The sequence below is a fragment of the Argiope bruennichi genome, chromosome 10 (assembly GCF_947563725.1).
Source record: "Argiope bruennichi chromosome 10, qqArgBrue1.1, whole genome shotgun sequence".
NCBI classification, from domain to species: domain Eukaryota; kingdom Metazoa; phylum Arthropoda; class Arachnida; order Araneae; family Araneidae; genus Argiope; species Argiope bruennichi.
In genome coordinates, this window is record NC_079160.1 from 40,398,394 (window position 1) to 40,421,694 (window position 23,301).

Consider the following 23,301-nt stretch of genomic DNA (forward strand, 5'->3'; position numbering starts at 1 on the left):
TGAATAGATGATTAAAATTGAAATTACAACTCAAAAGCAAGTTACATTCCTCTACATTAGCATTAATTAGATTCATACTTGGAAAAATTGTATTTATGTTAGTTATATATTTTTTTGTATATGCTTATAGTTTTAAGTATATCGTTTTTTAAGTAGTTTTTTTAAACCTGTTTTAGATCGATTATTTTAAACGATTCATTTTATTTTCTTAGTGTTTGATGCATTTAAAAATTAAACATTGTTAATGAATCGATCTGTTCATGATGAATCTGAGTAAATTTTGTTGACAAATTCTTGAGATATCACATAAATTAAGAAAGATATTCTTTAGTGCCCATAAAGTTTAAACGCTCAGTGATTCTATTATCAGTAATCATATTATTAAAAAAAATGCTTTGTTTCAGTAAAAAATATTATTATATTAATTGCAGATTAATCATTTACACTTTAATTTAAAGCATAAATTCTACGAGGGGTAACAGAAAATTAGAGATGCATATCGCGTTATGACTGAAGGCCTTTATAATATTATGAGTGAATTATATGACTATCATAATTTGAAGTTTTAAAATATTTTGCTGAAGAATCTATTAAAGTTGGAATTGCATAACATATTTAATTATTAAAATTTTAACGAATATTAAGATTGGCGAACCGGCTGGTCGCCAAAGGCGACTAGTACTAAATAAAAGTACTCACTAAAAACAGACAGAAATATTACTTTAACTATAATGATGGTCATTACATAGTTACAATCAGTAAAATTGAAATTAATGTAAATCATATAATATACTACAGAAGAATTTGAATTAAGGGTTGTAATAAGATTGCATTTTTTCATTAACATCACAATTAAGTTTTAAACAAAGCCAAAGTCCTAAGGATAAAGTCAAAATATTACAATCAATAATACATCCTTAAAACTTGGAGTACTTCATTAAATATATCTAAACCTTGAAGTCTAAATATGCATTTGATCTAAAGCATGTACTTTTTCAAAAAGTATTAACACTAAATCACATTACCTATCTCTGAAGATGAATCTCTACTAGTGTCTAAAGGCTTATGTGGAAGTGTTGAAGACAATTGAGTGCTCAAACCTTCTAGAAGAGCTTTATTGTTTAGATCAATCTAAAAAACAAAATAATCTCCTAAGAAAAATAAATTTCATACAATGCATTCAATTATGCATACATTTCTTTTAATATAGGTTTAAAAAAATTAGAACATAAAAAACCATATTATTTAAAAATATGCAAACACTTGATAAATAAAATATTTAACACCAAATATTTAAAGCTATTAGTGCATTTAAAAAAATATATATTGGTTATTAATACATTTCTTCATCTGTGCATTTCATTCAAAGATAATTCCATAAGTATAAATCAGTCGTCTAAGTTTATAGGAAATTAAGTTACCTTAATAAAAATACTTTCCTTTTAAATTTTATTGGTAATTATAATTTTTCTATAACAACCCCCCCATAAAAAAAAACACTTTTTCATCATAGTTTGCTCCAAAAGCAATTAATTGTTCAACATTATTTCCAATTTTCTGAAAATCTACAAAGTAAAAATTATAGCTTATTCAGTTTGAAAATTTATTTCAGTTGAATGATATTAGAACAAAATAATTGGTAACTTGAGAAATTAAATAGAAAATCCAGAAACACATTAACATTAAATTTATGGGGAAAAAACTTTTAAAGGCAATTCATAGTTAAAACATAAATACAGCAAATCTAATAACAATACTAACAAAAAATATTTTTGATACATAAATTTTTCAAATATATAGATAATTCTGTCTAAATATATTCTAAGTATATTTCAGCGTAATAGCGCATACAAAATCCTACCTTCAAATTTAGTAGAGAAGCCAACTGAGAAAGTGAAACATTTTGATTCTTCTGAGATGCTTCCAAAATCACATTTAAGGCATTTTGTATATACAAATTTGGACTTGTATTCTCAGGGTTTCCACTTTTTTTATCATCTAAACATGTAAAAAACATTTCATGGTCATAAATACACACAACTGCGATACAAGCATTTATAGTTTTATTCAACATGAAACAAAAATAGCATACTGCTAATTTGCATTACAAAAATTCCTGCTATATTAAGAGACATTTTTTACAAAACTAAATGGTCACATTCCTATACATGAATTTCCTGCAAATTAGCAATTAAGATTCAGCAGAATTATTTTTCATAAAATTCTAATTACATTTAAAATTGTATATTAAACAAAATTGTAATCCAATTTATTTTATTTTATCCTTAAAGAAATAAAATTTTTAGAAATCCTTTAAAAAAAATAATTTTAAAAATGCAAATGACTAACCAGTAAACAATCTCCGAGCAGTTTTACCCGCTGTTGATTCTGCATTTGATACTTCATGGGCTGTGAACAAATTATATATAACAATTCTATACATATAAAAAAAATGAAAAAGTACAGCTGCATTTCAAAGGTATATTTTTTACATAATATTTCAATGATACTGAATAAATTATGAAGAATTTTGAAAGAATGAGCTTAAAAATGGGAATGAAGAATTCAGTTTTCATTCCAAACATGAAGCATATTGTAAATATTCAAATGAAATTATAAAAAAAAATCTGCTTCTGAAGAACTAAGTGTTGAAAATTTGTTATGGAAATAAATTATTTATTCTGAACAAACATAACTAAGCTTAACATATTTATCTAAAATTCTATACAAATTGGCATGGTTATTACAAACAAATTTATAAACCTTTTCGTTCAACATCAAACTTTTCATCACTTTTTTCTTTCTTGGTCCAAGAACCCTGATTATCAGATGGCCAAACATTAAGTTGCATGGCAGTATCTGGATAACTGGGATGTTTTGAACTAGAAACTGTAGAAGAGTTCATAACAGAAACACCTTCCATGGATTGATTTATTGCAGCTGGATTACCCAAGGCTTCTTGCTCCCGTATTTGCCGTCGCCGCCTTTTTGACCACATCTCGTGACAATCTTGGTTCAACGGCAAGCTAAAGAAATTTAAAGATTTATATGTTACAAAATAACTTCCTCATTCATTAAGTAAAAATGCTCTATTTTTCTATTAGGACATTTGTATATTTCATCAAAGTGCAAATAAAAGTAACCCAAGTTAAGTATTTAAGTTTTAATTTATTCTAATCACTCAAGGCCCTCTCCTAAATTTGTCTATACATTTTTTCAAATGCTGCATTTCCTTTCAATGAAGTTTAAGGATATCGATACATTCTTTTATTCAAAAATTATTTCCACAAATAATTCTTAAAAAAACGATTTTTTTAAAAAGCTGTTAAAATTGCAACAAACAGAACCTAACCTCTAAAAAATTTCATTAAATACTACTTTCTCAAGACATATTATAATTTTAAACTTACTAGGAAAATATACTTCAAACTAAAACTTATCAGAAACAATCAATTATAAAAAGTTTCTTTAAAAGCAATTTGTTTTAAAAAAATTATTAAAAATGCAACAAACTTTGGTGGTTCCATTCTTTCAGGGTGGATGTCTTTTAGCCATTGACACTTTAAGGAATTTTCTGCAGTAATTCTTCTTTCAGGATCAAGTTCAAGCATTTGATCTAAAAGATCCAATGCCGACCCAGGCATACTAAATAAATAATATATATATAATTGGCAAATGTTATGTACCAGTGAAAACTCAAAATTCATAATAAACTGCTTATATGCTATAATCTTAAATTTCATCAAAATGAACTCACAAGGCAAATTCTTCCCTCAGCCTCCGACGATATTGCTTTTTAGGCTTAAATGTATGCCAGTGAGGCAAGTGAATCACTTTAGGCCAAACTGCTGGACAAGGAGTACCACAAATGCGACTTATAGAATCAAGTTGTGCCATTTCTTGGTTTGCTTGAAAAATTGGCTTTTTGGTAAACAGTTCACCTAGAATACAGCTGGAAATAAACAAAAAATCATCACAATCAATAAACTAAAAAAAAAAAAAAAAAAAAAATCCCAATTTTTCAGGTTTTTAAAGTAATGCTTTCAAATGAAAGGATACCTCATAATTTCTCACAAGTAATATTCATAATTTTCAAAAAAGTACAGAAAAGCATAGAATTAACTCAGAAGAACAATGAATATAATTGAACATGGTATTTTTAGAAATTTAAAATATGCTTTCAATGCATAAAACAGAAACAAATGTTTTATTAATGCAAAATTTAAATAACTAAAGTAAATTTCATAAATTCAAAAAACAATTATATCAAATAATATAGTTTCTCTTGTTACACATACCCACAGCTCCAAACATCAATTGGTGGACCATATCTCTCTTCACCCAGAAGTAATTCAGGAGGTCTATACCAAAGAGTAATAACTTTATTTGTATAAGGTCTAGTTTTGTCATCTGCATTATACAACCTCGCTAGACCAAAATCAGCCAATTTTATTTCCCCCCTACAAAAGAAAGAAGAAAATTTTTCAATACCTTTATAAAATAATTAAGCGAATACATATTATAAATATATATAATGCTGAAACTATAGCTTACTTATTATTCATCAAAATATTGGAACATTTAATATCACGATGCAAGAAATTTTTAAGATGACAGTATCGAAGACCATCAAGTAATTGCTTCATAAAAGATGCAATGTGCACTTCAGAAAACTCAACCAAACCAGATTCTAATAATCCCATCAGATCATGGTCCATATATTCAAAAACCAAATAAAAAGCTCCTGTAAAAAATATAAAATTTAAATTAGGTAAATGCATCCAAATTATCCAAATGCATTTTAAACCTAATTTTAAATATAAAAAAATGGAGTATAAAATAATGTCCATTAATATATATAAAGAAAAAAATAACTTCAATACCTTTGTCTTTACAGAAGTCCAATGCATCTTGCTTATCTGTCACGATCTCCATTAAGTTAACTATACTTTTATGATTTAACTGTCTCAAAATTTTTATTTCTCGAACAGCAGTAATAGGAAATCCTTCTTTTTCATTTTCAAGTCTCACTTTCTTCAATGCAACAAGTTGTCCTAAATAACAAAATAGAAAATTCTTAAAATCTAACCTTTTTCATTGATAACTGAGATTTTATTAATCAATCTTAATGCATGAAAACATATAATGCAACATCAATAGATATGATCTTCTAAAATAATTGGTTCTCAACAATATAACTGCATTTATTTTTAAAATTTAATTTGCAAAAAGAAAAACTGACTAAGCAACACTCGAATAAAAATAGAAATATTTTTCTATGCTTGAATTATTTTTTTAACAGAACCATGAAGAGAAAAGAAATATTAAACAGAATCATATTAATCACACAACCTTGATTTTTTTTTTGTTTTACTAATAATTAATTAATTTCCAAAAATTTAACATAAAATTGTATTTCTGCATTAATAGTGAAATGTTAAGTTTTTTTGCTAGAATTTATCATGAATGTCCAAATTACTAAAAATTAATGTAATGGGATTTTTACTGTTTTTACCAAATGATTTTCAGTTACATAAGCTCATATTAAAAATACATTGAAATATATTACATAAACTAGCCACCTTTGGTGACCAGTTTTTTTGCCTAAATTATTGAGTTCTTTTCAGCTATTACATTAAGGTATAAAATTTGTAAAAATTTTATCTTGTTATTTGATATGATTGAAAAGCATGAATTTATTTGAATCAATCTGCTACAAATTACCTTGGATGGAAATTAAAAAGTATATGTACTTCAAAATAAAAGCTTCAAAAAAATAAAGATGAGATGAATTGATGTTATAAGAAAAGAAAGATTGATGAAAAGAAAAATTTATGTTATAAGAACTTAAATTCTTTTTTTAAAAAATCTTATCTTAACACAGGCAAAAGTACACAAGTGAATGCTTTGATAGATGAGTTTGAATTTAAATGTAACATTAAAAACATATTACTGATAGTGTTAAATTTTAAAAAAATTATTGAAAATAAAGAAAAAAATTTGCAGAAATGAAACTGGAATCATTAAAAAGACAATTTGAAGGAAGATATGGTCATCAGTTTCCATAATGATTATCCATTTGATAGCGATGATTAAGCCTTTTTTCACACTCAATTTAAACTTTTTATTTGGCACTTATTTCTTGACTATTTTTGGAGATTTCAGCCCTCTCCAGAGCATTTCTAACAATAAAGTTCCATTAATTAGTGAAACACTGAATTAAGTGCAGTTATAAAAATGCTCAATGAAGCAATCTGAAATGTTTCTGTTATGATTTGTTATTTGATTTTGCCATTCAACAATAAGTAATTAGACTTTCTAAGCCATGTACCTTAGTATTAATATAGATTTATGAATTATTCAATATAATATACAGTGCAAATGTTTAAGAAAATTTTCATAAGAAACATTTAATGATTATTTTTAGAATTAAAGTGAAAGGAAAATTTTGAATATGAATATTATTTCATGATATGAAAGAGTGCAATGCATAAACACATGTAATAATGTGAATTTTATTTGAAAAAGCACACAGAACAAAATATTGAGACTTTAAGTCTATTAAAATACAAAAACTAATCATTGCTACTGATAATTTATGGATATTTGTTAAATATTTTTAAATTCAATCGTTCAGGCACTGCAATAATATTTTAAAAAGATTCATTTCATAGATGTGCATTTTTATTCCATACAAACCCATATAAAAACATTCCTATCAAAACAGTTTTCAAATTACTTGAAGCAAGCAATACCTTGATGGTATATTCAGATTATACAGCAAAAAAGATTTGCTTTTAAATATTATGAAAAAATATTAAAAAATTTCTTTAAAGAAATTATCAATTAAAACACTAAATAATTTATAAAGAATTTTCAAAAGTACAAAATGGTCTAAGAATGCTTTTATATAAATAATAAATATTAACTAAAAATGAAATTTTACCTGTATCTCGATCTCTAGCCTTGTATACCTGACCATAAGTGCCTTCTCCAATCTGACATATAATATCAAAAACATCCACACATCTTTCACCCCAGCTGGGTGACCTATCTATATTGTCATTCTCTTTGTTCAAAATCCTACATTAAAAAAATTAATTAAAAATTTTTTTGATATTTTTCCAGTTATTTTGCAAAAAAAAAAAAAAAAGTGTTTTTTATTAAACCAATCAAATTCTTGTAAAAAATTATCCAAAATAAATCATAAGGTTTGCTTTTCATATAAAGTAAATTGGATCAATTTCCTTCACAAGAATTAATAATTTGGTTTCAACCAGTCACAATAAAATTCAAATAGATTTGGAAAATAAAATGGCACATACATTTATCAGCGATTTAAGATCAGAGAATAAATGAAGTAGAATTATTTTACAGCTTCAACAGTTTTTGAAAGAATACCTAATTACCTTTGGCATCAGGAAATTTTTCATCCTCAAAACTCTAAGAATTAATCTTTTCCTGCTCCTCCCACAAGTCACGCCCATTTGTTCAATTGTTGACATGATTGGCTCTCCCATTTTATCACATGTTCTCTCTTAGTCTGATGCATATTCCACTGAAAGCTCCTTTTCTTTCTCTCTTAATCTTCTTTATCACTAAGCTTTCAAATCGGCTCTTTCCCTTAATACTTTGCAGCTGTGAAACATGGTTTCTCCTTCCCTACTCATATTGCTGATGAATTCTCATAATGTATATCTCCTTCTACCTTTTTTTATTTCTTCCCTCTCATCAAAATTCTAAATATTTTGGTAAGTAAATCCCACACCTCTCTTTTGCAGCCATAATTCTTTATGTAATGGAATTTGTATTTTTCTTTTAATTATTGTTACATTTGGAAGTTAAAAATTGTTCAAGCACCCCAAATATTGGCAAAAACTCTATTTTATCCAAAAATCAATTAAAAAAAATTTTTAATGTAACAGTAGATAAGGAAAAACAACTTATTAAACATAGCATCAATTTGATAATGCTATAAAAATTCCAACTAAATCTCATCTATAATTTGGGGAAAATAACCTAAAATGCCAAAGTAAAAAGAAACTTCAATTTTACAAAATATATGTAATGCTATTAAAGTCAATTCAGGCATAAGTGAATAGCAAACTGTTTAAATTAAACATGCCACGACATTTAAATCTTGAAAACATTTCTGATTTTCTAATTTAGATTGAAAATAATTTCTAATTATTTAATAAAATGACAAAAACACATTTTTTTCTTCTTAAAATTTAAACCAGAATAGAAAATGATCAATGATCAAGAAAATGATCTCTTTTCAGAATTGCTCATGCTGTAAATTAGATGCTCTCTAAAATATAAATCCTTAAAATAATTATTTTGTTTCTAAAATAGAACCAATTATATTAAATTGGTACTTACAGTTTAACTACATGCTAATAATCACAAACTCAAAGATTGTAAACAAAATTTTTTTTTATAAAATAAAATGAAAATCACCAATGTTTGTCAATGGCATTTGGTTAATATGAAAGTATTATTAAATCTTATTTTATAAATTATACTTAATAAATATATGAGGCTAGTTTCTATTAGTCTATACCATTTCGCAAAAACGTAACATTTTTTTTTTATTTATACATATCACTAAATGAAATAAAAATAAAATTAGAAAAATTATGATTACTGGCATTTTTACAAAAACAATTTTCATCATTTTTGAAAAATGGAGAAATATGTAATTCAAATACAAATTAATAAAATTTATAAACAATAAATTCAAAAAGTAAATACAGTAAAAACAAACAATATCTTTTAGAACTACTGACAGGTAAAGCATGAAATGAAGCAAAAAAAAAAAAAAAAAAAAAAAGATTATTTTCTTACTTAATGTGACGTCTGTATTTTGGGATGGATTCAGGATGTCTGACAGATCGCTTAAACAATCTAAAAAAAAAAAAAAAAAAAAAACTATATTAGCTTAAACATAAATTTTGTCTAAAATTATAAATATTCCTTACTTTTACATCCAGTATTAATTTTTATTTTCTTTAGCTTGCAGCTTTTATAAACATCAATAATATTCTATAGTATCATATGCACAATTCAAAATTTATAATTGTTTTAACACATAAAAACAAACATTATTTTGTTTCTATGCTATTATAATTTTATAATTAATGAAAATTTAAGAGGAAGTAACTAGGAAAATGTATAAAATGTTGAATTTATAGCAAAATCAGATTCAAATTATTATTAAAAAAATGGTACTTTATGGCTGGTCACAAATGTTGCCAATTGTGAACCAAACGCAAATTTGGCGTAAGAAATTTGACGGAATTCTACATTATTTGCCGATTTTTCGCTTGTGCCCGGCTAACAGACTGTGAACCAAACACGAATTTGGCGGAATTCTACATCATTTAGTAATTTTTCGCTTGTGCCAAAAAAGTACCAAAAAAATATCATCTTGTATTACAGTTCTATTTCCTCTAGATGAAAACCAGTAAAATAAAAATAATAATACATTTAGAAATAGACTTACAATTGTTTATTTGAAGTCTGAAATGTTTGAGAAGGTTCTGGATTTTCCATTTCTGGAGGTGACTTTTCCGGTTCAGCTTCAGGGGATAAGATATCCTCTTCTTTAATGCCTGGTGGCAGTGGAAGATCTTTGATCCCTTTTTTTGGAGGAGTACTTGGTTTCTTTTCAACTTCAGGAGATAGTTGAAGAGAAAGATCTGCACCTTCCTCAATTAAATTTTCGTCATCTGGTCCAACAGGTGGAAGCGGCAAAGGTGGAAGTGTAGGTAATGGAGGATGGTAAGTTTTTGCATTAGAAGGCAGATTTTCTATATTAGGTGACAGTTCTGGTGTTTTAGGAATGGGTGGCTCTTGTGATGCATCTTCTATGCTAGCATCTCGATTAGGTTCTACAGAGTCAGTTTGACTATTAGATAAGACACTTGTTTCTTCAAGTAACTGATCACATTCTTCCCGAATCATGTCTGATTCAGAAGGTGGAAGTGTGTCTTGAGAATTAAATGCAGAAGATGACATTGAATTATCAGACAATTCTCCAGCAGTAACTGGAGGACACATATTGCCATTTTCGGGAATTGCCTCAGGTTCTTTTAAAACAGTATCTTTTCTAATAATTAAAGCTTCACGATGCCTTTTAGCTTTCCGATGTTTACAAAGTTCCGAAGCCAAACTAGTTGCAAATTTTGACAAGCTAGGACTTCGTTTCCTCCTTTTGATATGTTTTCTGTGAGGAGAACTTGATCGAGACCTAGATTTTGTACTAGTCCTAGATATTGAGCGTTGACTACGATTTCTATACCGCAAAGGACTGCGACTGTAACTACGGCTAGGAGAATGAAGCCTTTTACTTCGGCTGCAAAGAAACAAATTCATAAATACACACTCAGAACTGTGTCATAACATTTAACTTCAAAATAAAAAAAATCAACCTATCCAATTATTTTTTAAATAATTATTTGTATTCAAATTTTATACTGCACTCCAATTTAAATTATTGTAAGTTTAATGCAAAGGCATGAATTTTTCTACATTATACATACTTTCCAACTACTTAGAGTGCTCTAGTATTTTAATTGTTAGTTCCAATACAGTATTTGAATAATCTTATACAAAAAAAAAGTACAAAGCAAAATAAAAGTGATTGATTTATTCATATCGAGAAAGTCTTTGTTTCACAAAATCAGCAAAATCAAAACTTATCAAGTAACAGTATGCCCTACTCTGATATTAAACAAGGGGAAAAAAAGGGGGTGGGGAGGGAAATCTCAGAAAAATCTCTCTCGTAAAACAAAACAAATCAATATATATACATCAAAATCAAATTTGCTAACTCCAGCAAACATGAAACAGGAATTTCACAATCATGCTGCTTTGTCTCAAATGGTTTCCATACATGTGAATACAAATATTTAGTGCATAAATATTCCTACCAACAGATGCTATCGCAATCCTAAGAATTCACCAATGGCCAGAAAATATGAAAATGCACCCAACAGAAAAAAATTTGTCACAATCTAGACAATTGTAAGAACTATAAAAATACAAAAGGGATGTAAATATACAAAACAATAAAAACACATATGGCTTCATATAAAAGCAATACCTCTATCCAATCGGACGATTCTAAATCAAATGATTTTTATCATTCAAAACCATTACATTGGCAAGAAGAAACAACATTATCTCAATAATAATAGTGCATAAAAATTTGATAATGCTTTTTGATAGCCACCTTACATTTAAAATTGCATCTAATAAATTAAAAACAAATTTAAAAGGTGAAAGTAAACCTCACATTATTAATATTCATCAAATGTTAATGCATTACATAATAATAAATTTTTAAAAATTCTCGGTTCTCTTTTCTAGAACCAATTTTTTAAACAAAGGTTTGTTTCTCATTTGAAGTTTGGTGTGTCATTTTGACTATTATAGCATTTAAAAATAAATTAAAATTCTTAAGTTAATAATTTTAAAGAAAATAATTCTTATTTTTATATAGTAATATTTGGCAACTAGCTAGCTTACAGGAATAGATGGTTATTAAAATTTTCACATAGCTTGCTCTTGATATCTTCCTGAGCAAAATATTTTTAAACTTTAGATGTTGATAGATATGTAACTTTCACTACTTTAGAAGTTTTAAACTGTTACATTAATTGTGCTTCGCATCTTCCTAATCTTCTATTTTCTTGTATAAAATCTGAACTTTAATTTGAAATAGAAGTGATTAAATTTCAACAAATAAAAAAAACCTTCTTGCTGAAAGTACTTAAAAATGGACATACTTTAATAAGAGTTTTTCAGAATTCCTTACACATGAGGTAAAATATAATCATAAATATAACAAAATTTCAAAAAAGTTTATTCAACCAATGATCTCTAACCTCTATCTTACACAATGCAGTATAAAATTCTTGTAGCAACAATATTTAAAATTTTAAAAATATTCTGAAACAATAAAAATAGAAAAAAAAACTGATCAGCAATTAAACTGATATTTAAAAGTTATGTATTTTTTTAATTTTAATGTTGTATAAAATTAATTTTTTATATTACCAGCAGTTATGGATTAAAAAAATCCAAATATCACTAAATGTTTAATTTAAAATTTTAAAAAAATCTCCAAGCTTGGTTCAGCTTCTCTTACGTTAGCTATATATAAGAGAAATACTCAAGTTCCACTGGTCAAAGCACATTCAAATCAAATTTGGAAGCTTTAGATCCAATTGCTTTACCAAGTGCCAAAACACACTTTTTTTTCCTTTATCATAAGTACAAATACAGAAACAATCAGCAAACTAATGCTGTGAAAATCTTTTCTTTTATAAACATAAAGTAAATAAATATAAAAGAAATTTTTTTAAATAAAAATAATAAAAATTGAGAAATACATAAGTTTTTCTACTTTAGAAATCAAATTATTTTCAGATTGATTGAGGGAGGGTGCATAGACTTATTTTATCTTAAAAAATAAGTACTTAGCAAGTACTTTTTTAAAGCATTTTTCGATAAAAATTTAGATGGTTATTAAATAAGTACGCGTTCAATTTTACACAAATATAAGCATACAATACTACAAGGAATAGACGAATATTTTTCACCAAAATTGAAAAAAGTTACTTAAAATATTTTTATGTATGTTTTGTATAAAAATCTTATTTAAAGACTTAGAAGTATAGGAGGGGGGAGATAAAAATACTGCTATGTTATTAACCCTCCTGGCGGCGGCTTTCAGATTGCTATCCTTACCGAAAGCGGCACGCCGGAATAACAGGTTCAACCTTAAAAATGTCGCGGTTTGGTCAAAAGGATTGCTTTCCCCTTTTGCGGTCAGTTCAGCGCTGCAGGAGGGAAGTGATTAGCAAATTTCATGCTGTGAGTAGCAGGTGTTTCTTATCGTAGTCTTTCGATTTCTAAGAGCATTTTTCTTTCAGTGCTTAGGAAGAGATTGACAATAACATCGATTGAAAATGCGAAAATGTGATTGTTTTTTTAGAGGTTTTTCGATTATTTTATAAAACAATACATAAAATTTATGTTAGGAATAAGTCATTATCATGTTTATTTTGATACTAGTCTGGTTTTTATAAAATGAAAGTCCTCGTTAATATTTTTTTCATTGCAATATGTTTCGCAAATTATTTTATTCCGTAGTACTGTGAAATTATTTCTCGACATTACCTGCAAGTGATTTCATTTTTAAAAAAAAAACCCTTTCAGCGCATTGCCAATTTATTTTAATATTTTAAAATGCGTGTTTAAAACATTAATTGTGATAAGTAACACTACGTTATAACTTTGTTTCTTCAGTATTCAAAAAAATAATTGTGTAATTAGGGAATTTCTTGCAATGTTTCACTTTCAAATATATCGATTTTCAGTATTTATCTGCATGATTAAAATTTTATAATTAAATATACTGTACAATATTTAATTGGCCAGTTATTCAGTAATGCTGAAATAACTGGTCGATGCGCCTTATGACTGTAACAAATAAAAATAATTGTCAAAATATTTCTTTGTAATATTCATGATACAAATTTGGCCTGGAAAAATGACTCAAATAATACAGATTATTTAGACTCATAATTAACCATTTGCAACTGGAATTTTTTGAATACATGCAAATCAAGTTCCTACAGAATATTAAGTACTGTTTTAAAATAAATTACAATTTTTGAAAAATCTCAATTTTAAGTTTTTCGGGTTAGAATCAAAGCTCTTACTATTTTGCAATCGTATAACGACAAACCGTGGGGTAAACGAATCATTAAAAAGAAAAATCTGAATTTAAAAGCTTTGCAAATACAGCATTGATCTTTTTTACTTATTACTTTTACATTATTTATCGCTTTTGGTGATCAGCACATGTGTTACGTCGAGGTTATTAGCCAATATAAAATTTTTAATTAAATGTTTTCTTCAGCAAAACATCTTGAAATTTCAAATTTTGATAGTCATATAATTCATACTATTGCAGACTCATTGTACCATTCTGTATTGCAGATTTTTTTTAATTTTCTGTCAGCTCCTTGACAGTAATTCCTTAATTTAAAACGGGAGTGAATAAACTTCAATTAATGCAAAACCTTTTTTGTTGAAACCAATCAGGCTTATTAAATTTCTAAATACAGGGAATAGAAACATTCAGCAATAAAGTTTTATGTATATACTGAATATTTCTTTTTAATTTTTGAAATGACTTTGAATGATCTCTTATTCAATAAAAATTTCCAAAAATTCCTTCTTATTCTGTAATAATTTTGAAAGTTATGATGGAATACACTTCAAAATCTCATTTTATTTTTAATTCATAATTTTTAAAAATTTTCAGAAAAAACAAAACCAAAAAAAAACAACAACATTTTGCACGTTTTCATTTTCTAAGATGCATATTCCACTAAGATATATATAGAAGATCTAATAGACGCCACGCACAAACATTCGTCTAAGTTAATAATAAAGATGGGCAAGTGTGTGTGTCATTACTTGTCTGGTTGTATTGGTACTTTTCAGACCAGACAATTTGAAATAGAATTACCAAAATCTGCATCTACATACATTGGACAGTGGGAATCATTTCTTTAAAATTTTAATTAACCCTTTCAAGGGACAAGGGAAGTATGCTCATCACCAAATTCAACAATTTTTGAATAAAGTTATGTAAGTTGGCATAAATTCTTACGAATTTTTCAGTAAGGTTTCAATTGTAGGTTAGAGGTTTCAATTGTTTATCTCGAATAAAATGAAGTGCCTTGATTTATTTCTTAGTTATTAATTGGAAAAATTAATTAATAAATCAGATTAAACTGATCTAATAAGTTGAATGAATTACTTTTCCTAGGCCAATCTTAATTTTAAAAACTTTTTACTCCAACATGACTAGGAAAAAAAGGCCCTTTAAAGGGTTAATAAAAATTATTAAAATTTTAAAGTTCATTCGAAAATATCACAGTAGAAAAATAATTTGTACATTAATTGTGAATTCAAATTTTCCCCCCACTTTTAATTAAATTAAAAATATTTTAAAAATATATTTTATTTTTGAATTGAAACTAAACGTTTTCATTGTTATCCTTATATTTCATTCCGGCTTTTTACCCATTGATGATGATTTAGTTAAAAGGTTAAAAAGATCTAAGCTAAAAGCAAAGGGGTAAAAATTTCTTTACTGAAATACATATAAACCATGTGGCTGAAGAGAATGCTCCATAGCATTAGCATCTCAATAAATAAGACACTAAAAGTTCAAGATCTTAATTTTACAACAAAGAATGATTTTTCTTGGTGATACATTCAAATGTATAAATGACACATTGTATAAATTATATTAGAATAATTTCGTATTTTATCGCTGATAAATGGTAAAATTTTAAATAATTTTTAATTAACAGAAGTTTTAATTAAAATTTTGAAAATTTCCTCTCGAGGTGAACGTTAACAGTTTTCTAATTATTTAATGGCGAAGTGCGTTCGCTCTAAGTCAAACAGTTTGATCTGGAGATCGCCAATACGAACATTCATATTCATTATAATTAGAGATATTCGCTACTTTAATAGAAATATTCGCAAGCGACCTTCATGTCTGGCACCGTTGTTCAAACTAGTTCTGTTTTTAAAAAATGAAAATGTGAGGCTAAAGGTTATAAAGAATAAAGAATTTCAAACTACATGGAAGTGGGAGTTACCGAATTTTTTTTACCCTCGTGATCAAAAATAAAATAAAACAAAGATCATAAATAGTCTAAATGCCAGTTGTACGCATTAAATTTTTTTTAAATGCTAACATATGAGATAAAATTAGATCAAGGAGTTAAAATAATGGCAACAATTTTAAAATTATTTATTCTCACATTTAACTCACACATTCACTCACTTTCAAGTGGATTAAAATTCATGGATTAAATTACTCAGCATTAAGAGTAAAAATGTCAATATAAACCACTTTCATATAAACAGAATCGTGCGATGTATATATAAGATTGTACAGTGAAATAAGATTAATATTTCGATACAAAAAATAGAACCTTTAAAAACTGCGCTTATATTAACTTTGAAAATATTATTAAAAACCAGAGGAAAAATATAAAAACAATGAAACTTATATCTCTACAATGCTTACATTTTTGTTCGAATTCTTCAAACAGTGTGAAATTCTATAATGTTTAAAGAATGAAACAAATATTCAATTTTCATATATAGTTTATTACGTAATAAAAATTAGGATTTAATGTAACGAATACTAATCTTTCCGAAAAATCGCACTTTAATATATTGGTTCTATATATCTCCCCGTTTTGAAATACACTTATTAATGAATACTAAAAAAAAAAAAATAATTAAAAGTTAAAAAGTTTCGTCCGTTAAGTAAATTCTGTAAATAAGTTTAGTGTCTTATTTTCAAAAATAAGTTGCATAAGCAATGTCAATTCTAAAATCCTTAAATAAAAGCACGCTATGAAAAAAAAACTTGTCAAATTTTAATTTTATATTTTTTATTTATTTTTTACATTAACTATTTTCTTATGCTAGAAAGCTTTAAAATCTAATGTTTCAATTTATTAATAATAATACGTTTATGTATGTATTCATTCCAGGTATATATTTTCATACGTTCAATTTCATTCTCGTTATTTAAATTTCATTTTGGATACGTAATTATTATCAAAATCTCAAAAGTAACGCCTCAGAACGTAAGCGAGATTTTAAAATGCTTAAAAGGGCGCGAGCAGGAAGACATCAATCATATCGTCCACTGATAACGATTCACTTTTCCTTATCTCACATTCCCTTCTCATTATCTCACAGCTTGAGATTGGGGGTAGGAAAAAACTGGAACCCGTAAAAATACGGGCAGTGACAGTTTTAAGGGAGTTTTTGTTTCCGTCTATAGACGGGTCCGCCGTTTTGAAGGGAGAAAAGATTCCGTCTTTTTCCGGGGTTGCCGCTTGGAGGGTTAACATTCTAATTCTTAGGAAAAAAGATTAAGAACTTAAGAAAACAAATCTCAAATATAAAATTTATACCAATTTTATAAAAATGTAAATAAAAGGTTGCTTCCTTCTAGAGATTTTTCTAAACTCTTTCAAATTCCTTCAATTTCCTCACAAATAAATTTTTCCTATTCACTGTATTATTTTAATGATAAGTTTCTGCTTGGCGAACAAATGCATTAACTTTATATTCACTTTCAACAGTTTCCTTTTCTAAAAGAAATTTCTTTTTCTGAAAAGAGATTAAGAAATCACATTCTAACTTTATGCCATTAACAACTATTTCTTTTGCCATCTGTTTCTCATAAAGGCAGGGGATATTTGGAATGGGTTGTTTTCTAAGATACTTTTTTTTTTTTTTTTTTGCAGTACTGTTTTTTGAGTGGATTCCACCTGGTTGCTTTATACGGTCCTAGACTAAATGTTGTGAAAATAATATTTTTCATTCAAATTTCAAGCTTCAAAATGTTGATTAATGCTGAATTCTCTTTCAACAGATGCTAAGAAAGAATGGAAATAATTTTCAAAACTCCCCATGGTTTTTAAATTTATGATCTTCAAACAAAGGATAAAAATAGCTTATCTCATCTTCCCGATATTAAAATTATTGACATTGGTTAAAGATGATTTGATCAAGAAATCTAAAAATTCCATGAGAATAACAACTTCTTACTTACTTGTTCTCTATCATTTTAAAACTTTTTTCCAAAATTGAAAAAAAAAAAAAAATACAATCATATTTTGTTAATTTTTAAATAACAGAGCAGATTATCACTCGGCAACATTTGAAAAAATGGCTTTATATACTCTGCAAAACTAGCTGAAAATGTCTCTCCAATACTTCCTTTCCCTCCTTTTACTACCCTCCTTTCAGCATAATACTACCCTCGTTTCAGCATAAAAAGTAAGAACCCTGGGCAAGGCTGTGAAAGCCAAGAGTACACAGATCTTTATTTCCAGAGACCCAGTATAAATAAACACTGCGAATATGCTAGGAAATTTTTGGTACGCCAACTGAATTCAACAGATCTACAATTTTAGAAAACAAGATTACTTATCTGATTTTATTTATCTAAGTAGTTGCACTTTTCTATTACAATATTTATATGCATGTGAACATAAAAACTGATGTATGGTCAATTCATTGATGGATTTGGTTCAAAATCTTGATATGAATGCATATTTTAGATGCTAAAACTGTGCCAAATTTTACTGACGTAGCACTTTGCATTAAGTCATCATGTTCACTTGTACTCAGATAAACAGATAAAAAAAAATTTTATGGAAATGAATTTCATTAAATTTCAAGAAAACTATAAATATGGTATTAAGAAATTTCAGTTCAAAATTGCTTATGTTATCTTGTTCACAGACAAGCATAATTCCAAAAATGTTTTGTTCGGAAATTTGAATAAAGTAGATTGGCAAAATCTCAAGATCAAACGTCTTGGTAATTACTATCTCTTTGAACAGTTTGTATACGAAGAAAAAAAAAAAAAAAAAAAAAAAGGAGAATTTTATTGGCATTAATTTATTTTCAGAACTTTTTGGTAAGAGTAAGAAATAACTTTGGAGCATCAAGAATTTTATTTTATTTCATCTTTGGAAGCCTTGAATCATACAGTGTATTCACTTTTAGAAGTCCATAATGAATGAAATGCACGTTTTCTGGCATATAGATAAAAAGTTCTAAACTTTTGCACAAAAATTAATTGAAGCAATATTTAAACAATTCACTAATGGTGAGTCAATCAATCATGTTGAAATATAACAAACAAATTCTCTAAAAATAAGTAATTGGGTAGAAACAGGTAGAAAAACACAGAATCACTATTAAAAACCAATAGTGGTTTTATTTAAATATATATAATTATCTTTGAAAAGTAAAAATCCTCTACCCCCTGTGTAAATAAGCAAAAGGAGGTGACATTAATTCAAGTAAATGAAAGATACATTTTCCCCACTCATCACTATCAGTATTTCCTTAAATCATGAATAAGGAATTTTTAACAATAAATCTACCAAAACAATTGACTTTCTTTGAATTGGAGCTCAAGGTGGAACAGAATAAAGGATATAACAAAATTAGAAAACCTGCTACACATAACTGAAATATAATATATAATATGAAAATAGATTAAGTCTGTCACATAAATTAGAAAAAATGTACAAGTATGTCATCCAAAATGATTAAAAGAAAAGAGTGACTTTTAACTTAATTGGAAGAAAACAAGAAGTGTTTAATAATACAATTACAAATCTGCTAAACTAATTCAGCAATAAATCAAAATTTATTACAGAAGCTGCTATGAAAACTATGAATATTTTAAAATTACTCAAGCTAAATAAATGAAATTATGAGGATAATGTTAAACGTAGGGATGTTGTAAATAGGATTAAGGTAACTTGTTAAGAGAAGATTAAGTATAATATCAAACGTATTTTACAATTAAACTTTACACAATTTCCCTAATTTATCTAATTCTCCTATATATAATTCCCCTAATCCCAATCTAATCTCCTTAGTTTAATATATATAAGCCAAATTGCATACTCCCGATTTGCTTGTTAATTTGAATCGCAGCATTTTTCGGTTAGCCAGAAGCAAGAAAAAATTGCCAAATAATTTAGAACTATGCCCCCAAAAAATTATAGCGTTAGGTTCATATGCAAGTTGGTGCTGGTCTTGGTGAAAATTTTTTGGCACAGGTCTAAATTATTTTGCAATCTTTCATTTGCACCCAGCAAACAAATTTTTTTTTCTGGCGCAAGGGCCAATACTGGTCAAATTTATGTGGCAAAACGAAAAATACATGAACACTAAATTCAAAGAAATGTAAATATGAAATTATGATACCTCTTAATTATTAAGTACTTCATTGCAGATGCAACGAGTTCAAAAAGAATCAGATAGCAAAAGATTAAGTTAAATATTAAAGAAATAAAGTTTTACATAACCCAACACTTACATTAAATAAAAATAAAAAGTGTTAATTTTTTCACTAATTTTTATTTAAGTATCAGTAATAAAAAAGAAATCAAATTACTTTGCTCATTACTATACAATCAAATATTCTCAATTGACATCAATAAGAGTTCTCTAAACGTACACAATCGGCTTTTCCACTAATGGTTACAATAGTTGTTTTAATTCTGCAAGTTCCATGTTTTCCTGGCTTACAATTTAAGGAAAATAATTTTTTATATTACCCTAATATATATATAACATCTTGGTAGTTTGGTGTCATATTTTTTTATTTTTCATTTCAGGGAGTGTAATTTTTATAACTCAAAAAGATATTTTTAAGTAATTAAATCTCCATTCGTAAGAACTTTAATTGTGATATGAACAAATTTCTATGAAGAATAGGCACTATAGAGAGAAGATGTGAATATTTAAAATTTAGCTCCTACTAAAAGGGTTCCTGTTTATTTGAGGTTATTATAGTCTTAATCAGACTGAATGCCAGCGTCCTTGCATAGGGGTAGCGCATCTTCCCCGTGATCTGGGCATTCCGGGTTCGAATCCCAGTTCGGGCATGGTTGTTCTTCATCTGTGTTCTATCTTTGAGGCGTGTGAATTTGCCCCCCTGTAAAAAGGGGTTGTGCAAGCAAATGTGCGAGTTTCATCTTCATATGAGCTAGAAGTCAGACTTCTGCCCTCAGGTGCTCAGGGGTCTTTACCCTCAGAAGCTACTACACCCCCTTTCCGTGGTAACACGGACACGACATCATCAATCAGACTGAATAATAAAATTCTTAATAATACCTAAAATCTTTGACTGAGAAGTGAAAAATATATGAAGCCAGCATTTTCATGACCTTTATCATAAAAATTAGATATTAGTTAGGTTTATCAATGATTTGCAAAGATAATATCAAAATAATGTGATAAGTTCAGATAATCAGGCATTATAAATGCAGCATATATTTTTTTACTATTTTCTAAGCAAAATTGCTCTATACTTTTGTTTTAGAATTATTTGATATAATTTATTGTAAATTATAATTTATATAAATTTTTAAAAAAATACCACATAGTATTATTCTTATCCTAAATTTCTTTTTACTCCTACCTATTAAAAAGTTCAAGCTAATTAAAAAAATTCTAAAGTTCATTTCCAGCAAAGCAAGATATGTTATCATGTGTGCATAAGCTCTTAAAGAAATAATAGTATGCATTTGGCTTTTAAAAATCATTATAGAAAAATAAACCTATATTTAGAAAAAGAGAAGAGTAATGATTTTATAATTTTATCCTATTACTTCAATATCTTACAAGCAAACAAATGAAATTAGAACTAATATTCTTATCAATTTGGTTAAATAAAATGAGCACCAAAGTATATTTTTGTAATCAATGAAAATAAGCATCATTACATCAACCTCTACATATGTATAGAAAAAAAATGAAAAGGTCTTTTTTTGTACCTAAAAAAATTATGTCAAAAAATTATGGGTATAAAAAAAATCTAAGTAACAGGGTAAATGAATTAATTTATGCTTTTATTGGCATGGATGTTTCGAAATATAATAAAACAAATAGTGTAAATATAATTCAGAATTTTTTCTTTCTTATACATGAAATAAATGGAGAGAAAGTATAACCATCAAAAACTTATCTACAGATTTTGATAAACCCCAATGTTTCAAAACTCTCACAAGTATGAAAAACACATTTTTGGAATTATCTGTATGTGAATGCAGTATTTGAACTGGATGGAAGAAATTTGGTATTTGGTCTTTACACTAAATTTCTATGAAACTGTCCATATACACAAGTGAGCATGATAACGATAAGTATAAAGACGAAATTCAGCACATAGTTTAAACATCTGAAGTCAAAATCCATATCCAATTTTGAGTGATATCCTTCCAGGGCTGACTGCATATTGATCGATACTTTCATACACATATAAATCCAATAACTCAAAAAAATGGTTTACATAAATGAAATTTAGCAAACAGTTATGACATCTAAAGTCTAGATCCTTATAATTAACCTTTTGACATATTTTGAAACAAAGTTGTCAAAAGATGGACTGTCAGCTTATCAATAATTTCGCACGTATGTAAACATAACTAAAAAAAACACCTTTATAAGAAAATATAAAAAAAGGTTTGAGGGAGATCGCTAAAGTAGATTTATTTCTGAAATACACATTAATACAGAAAAAAAAAATTGATTTATTTTTTTGTTTCTAGTTCATTTATTTTATTTGTAGTAAATTATCTAACAGAATTTATACAAGATTTGCAGCTGATAAAATTGATCAATCATTACACAAAAAAAGTTACAGGTCATATTCATAATAAGTTATTTATATAGATTTCATTTTAAAAAATTCGAATTTCTTCCAATTTTCTGGGGGGAAAAAACCCTTCTTGTCTTTTTCTGAATAAGGTACTTAAATATCAAAGTTAATTAATTTCAAACAAATCCGCAAGCTGATAAGCTACTATAGTAAGCAACATCATAAAGTTAATACACACAATGAATGATGCAATATAATAAATGTAAACATTTAACTTTTATCCCCACATTTGCAAATAATATCTCCACAAGTAGTAGTCAAAACTGTCAAAAGAAAAAATATTTCTGCAAGTTCGATAAATTTCAAAGGATGTAGTGTACTTGTGTATACAAGTGTACATTAACAAGTTGGAAAATAATTTCCATTTACCAGTGATCAATTGCCAAAAAAAGAATTGCTGATGGGAAAAAAAAAATCATGCTTTTTGTAACTGGTGATTAATTATCAAAACCAGCTATTATTCTACTGACTATGTTCATCAATGACGTGCGATTATGACTGAAGTTTATCAATGGCATGTGGTTAATGCTCAATTATCGATTCTAGTACTAAATGAAATCAAACAGATATCGAAAGAAAAAAATAATTTCCAATAGAAGTTACCTAAACTGATTACTCAACAAATCTGTATCGATCAGCTTCAAAAATACAAACAACTATAAGTAGAGAGACAAGCAAGAAATTTTAGACAATGCTTTTCTGTTTAAAATAAAAATATATAATGAATACCAATATCATTCATCCTAAACACAAAGACAAGAATTTTTTTTAAATACAAACTTCACATCTGGATTTGACATAGAAATAATCAACTGTAAAAAAAAAGCTTCATTAGACATAAATCTTCAATCATATTAACAAGCCACTCAATTTGTCATTCCAACGTAAGAAACAATTTTCAAATTTATGTTATATCTTAAAAAAGCTACATTTTTTTTTCTTTTTTTCCAGTACTTGTCAATTGTAACAGCGACTAAAAAGCAGCA

At 27.1% G+C, this 23,301-nt stretch overlaps 1 protein-coding gene across 3 annotated transcripts in view; it reads right to left on the reverse strand.

Moving 5' to 3' along the window:
- LOC129988105 (cyclin-dependent kinase 13-like) overlaps window positions 1–23,301 on the reverse strand; it is a 49,377-nt gene that overhangs the window by 23,991 nt on the left and 2,085 nt on the right. For 2 of the 3 annotated variants that reach the window (XM_056096232.1, XM_056096230.1), the window contains exons 2-13: window positions 9,506–10,357; window positions 8,848–8,907; window positions 6,947–7,083; window positions 4,884–5,054; window positions 4,555–4,744; window positions 4,299–4,460; window positions 3,758–3,952; window positions 3,514–3,645; window positions 2,764–3,026; window positions 2,350–2,409; window positions 1,862–1,998; window positions 1,026–1,131 (exon numbers count right to left, since the gene is read on the reverse strand). In XM_056096232.1, coding sequence (XP_055952207.1) covers window positions 1,026–1,131; window positions 1,862–1,998; window positions 2,350–2,409; window positions 2,764–3,026; window positions 3,514–3,645; window positions 3,758–3,952; window positions 4,299–4,460; window positions 4,555–4,744; window positions 4,884–5,054; window positions 6,947–7,083; window positions 8,848–8,907; window positions 9,506–10,357 — 2,465 coding nt within the window. The remainder of the gene's footprint in view (window positions 1–1,025; window positions 1,132–1,861; window positions 1,999–2,349; window positions 2,410–2,763; window positions 3,027–3,513; window positions 3,646–3,757; window positions 3,953–4,298; window positions 4,461–4,554; window positions 4,745–4,883; window positions 5,055–6,946; window positions 7,084–8,847; window positions 8,908–9,505; window positions 10,358–23,301) is intronic. The other variant, XM_056096231.1, reaches the window with a different exon arrangement.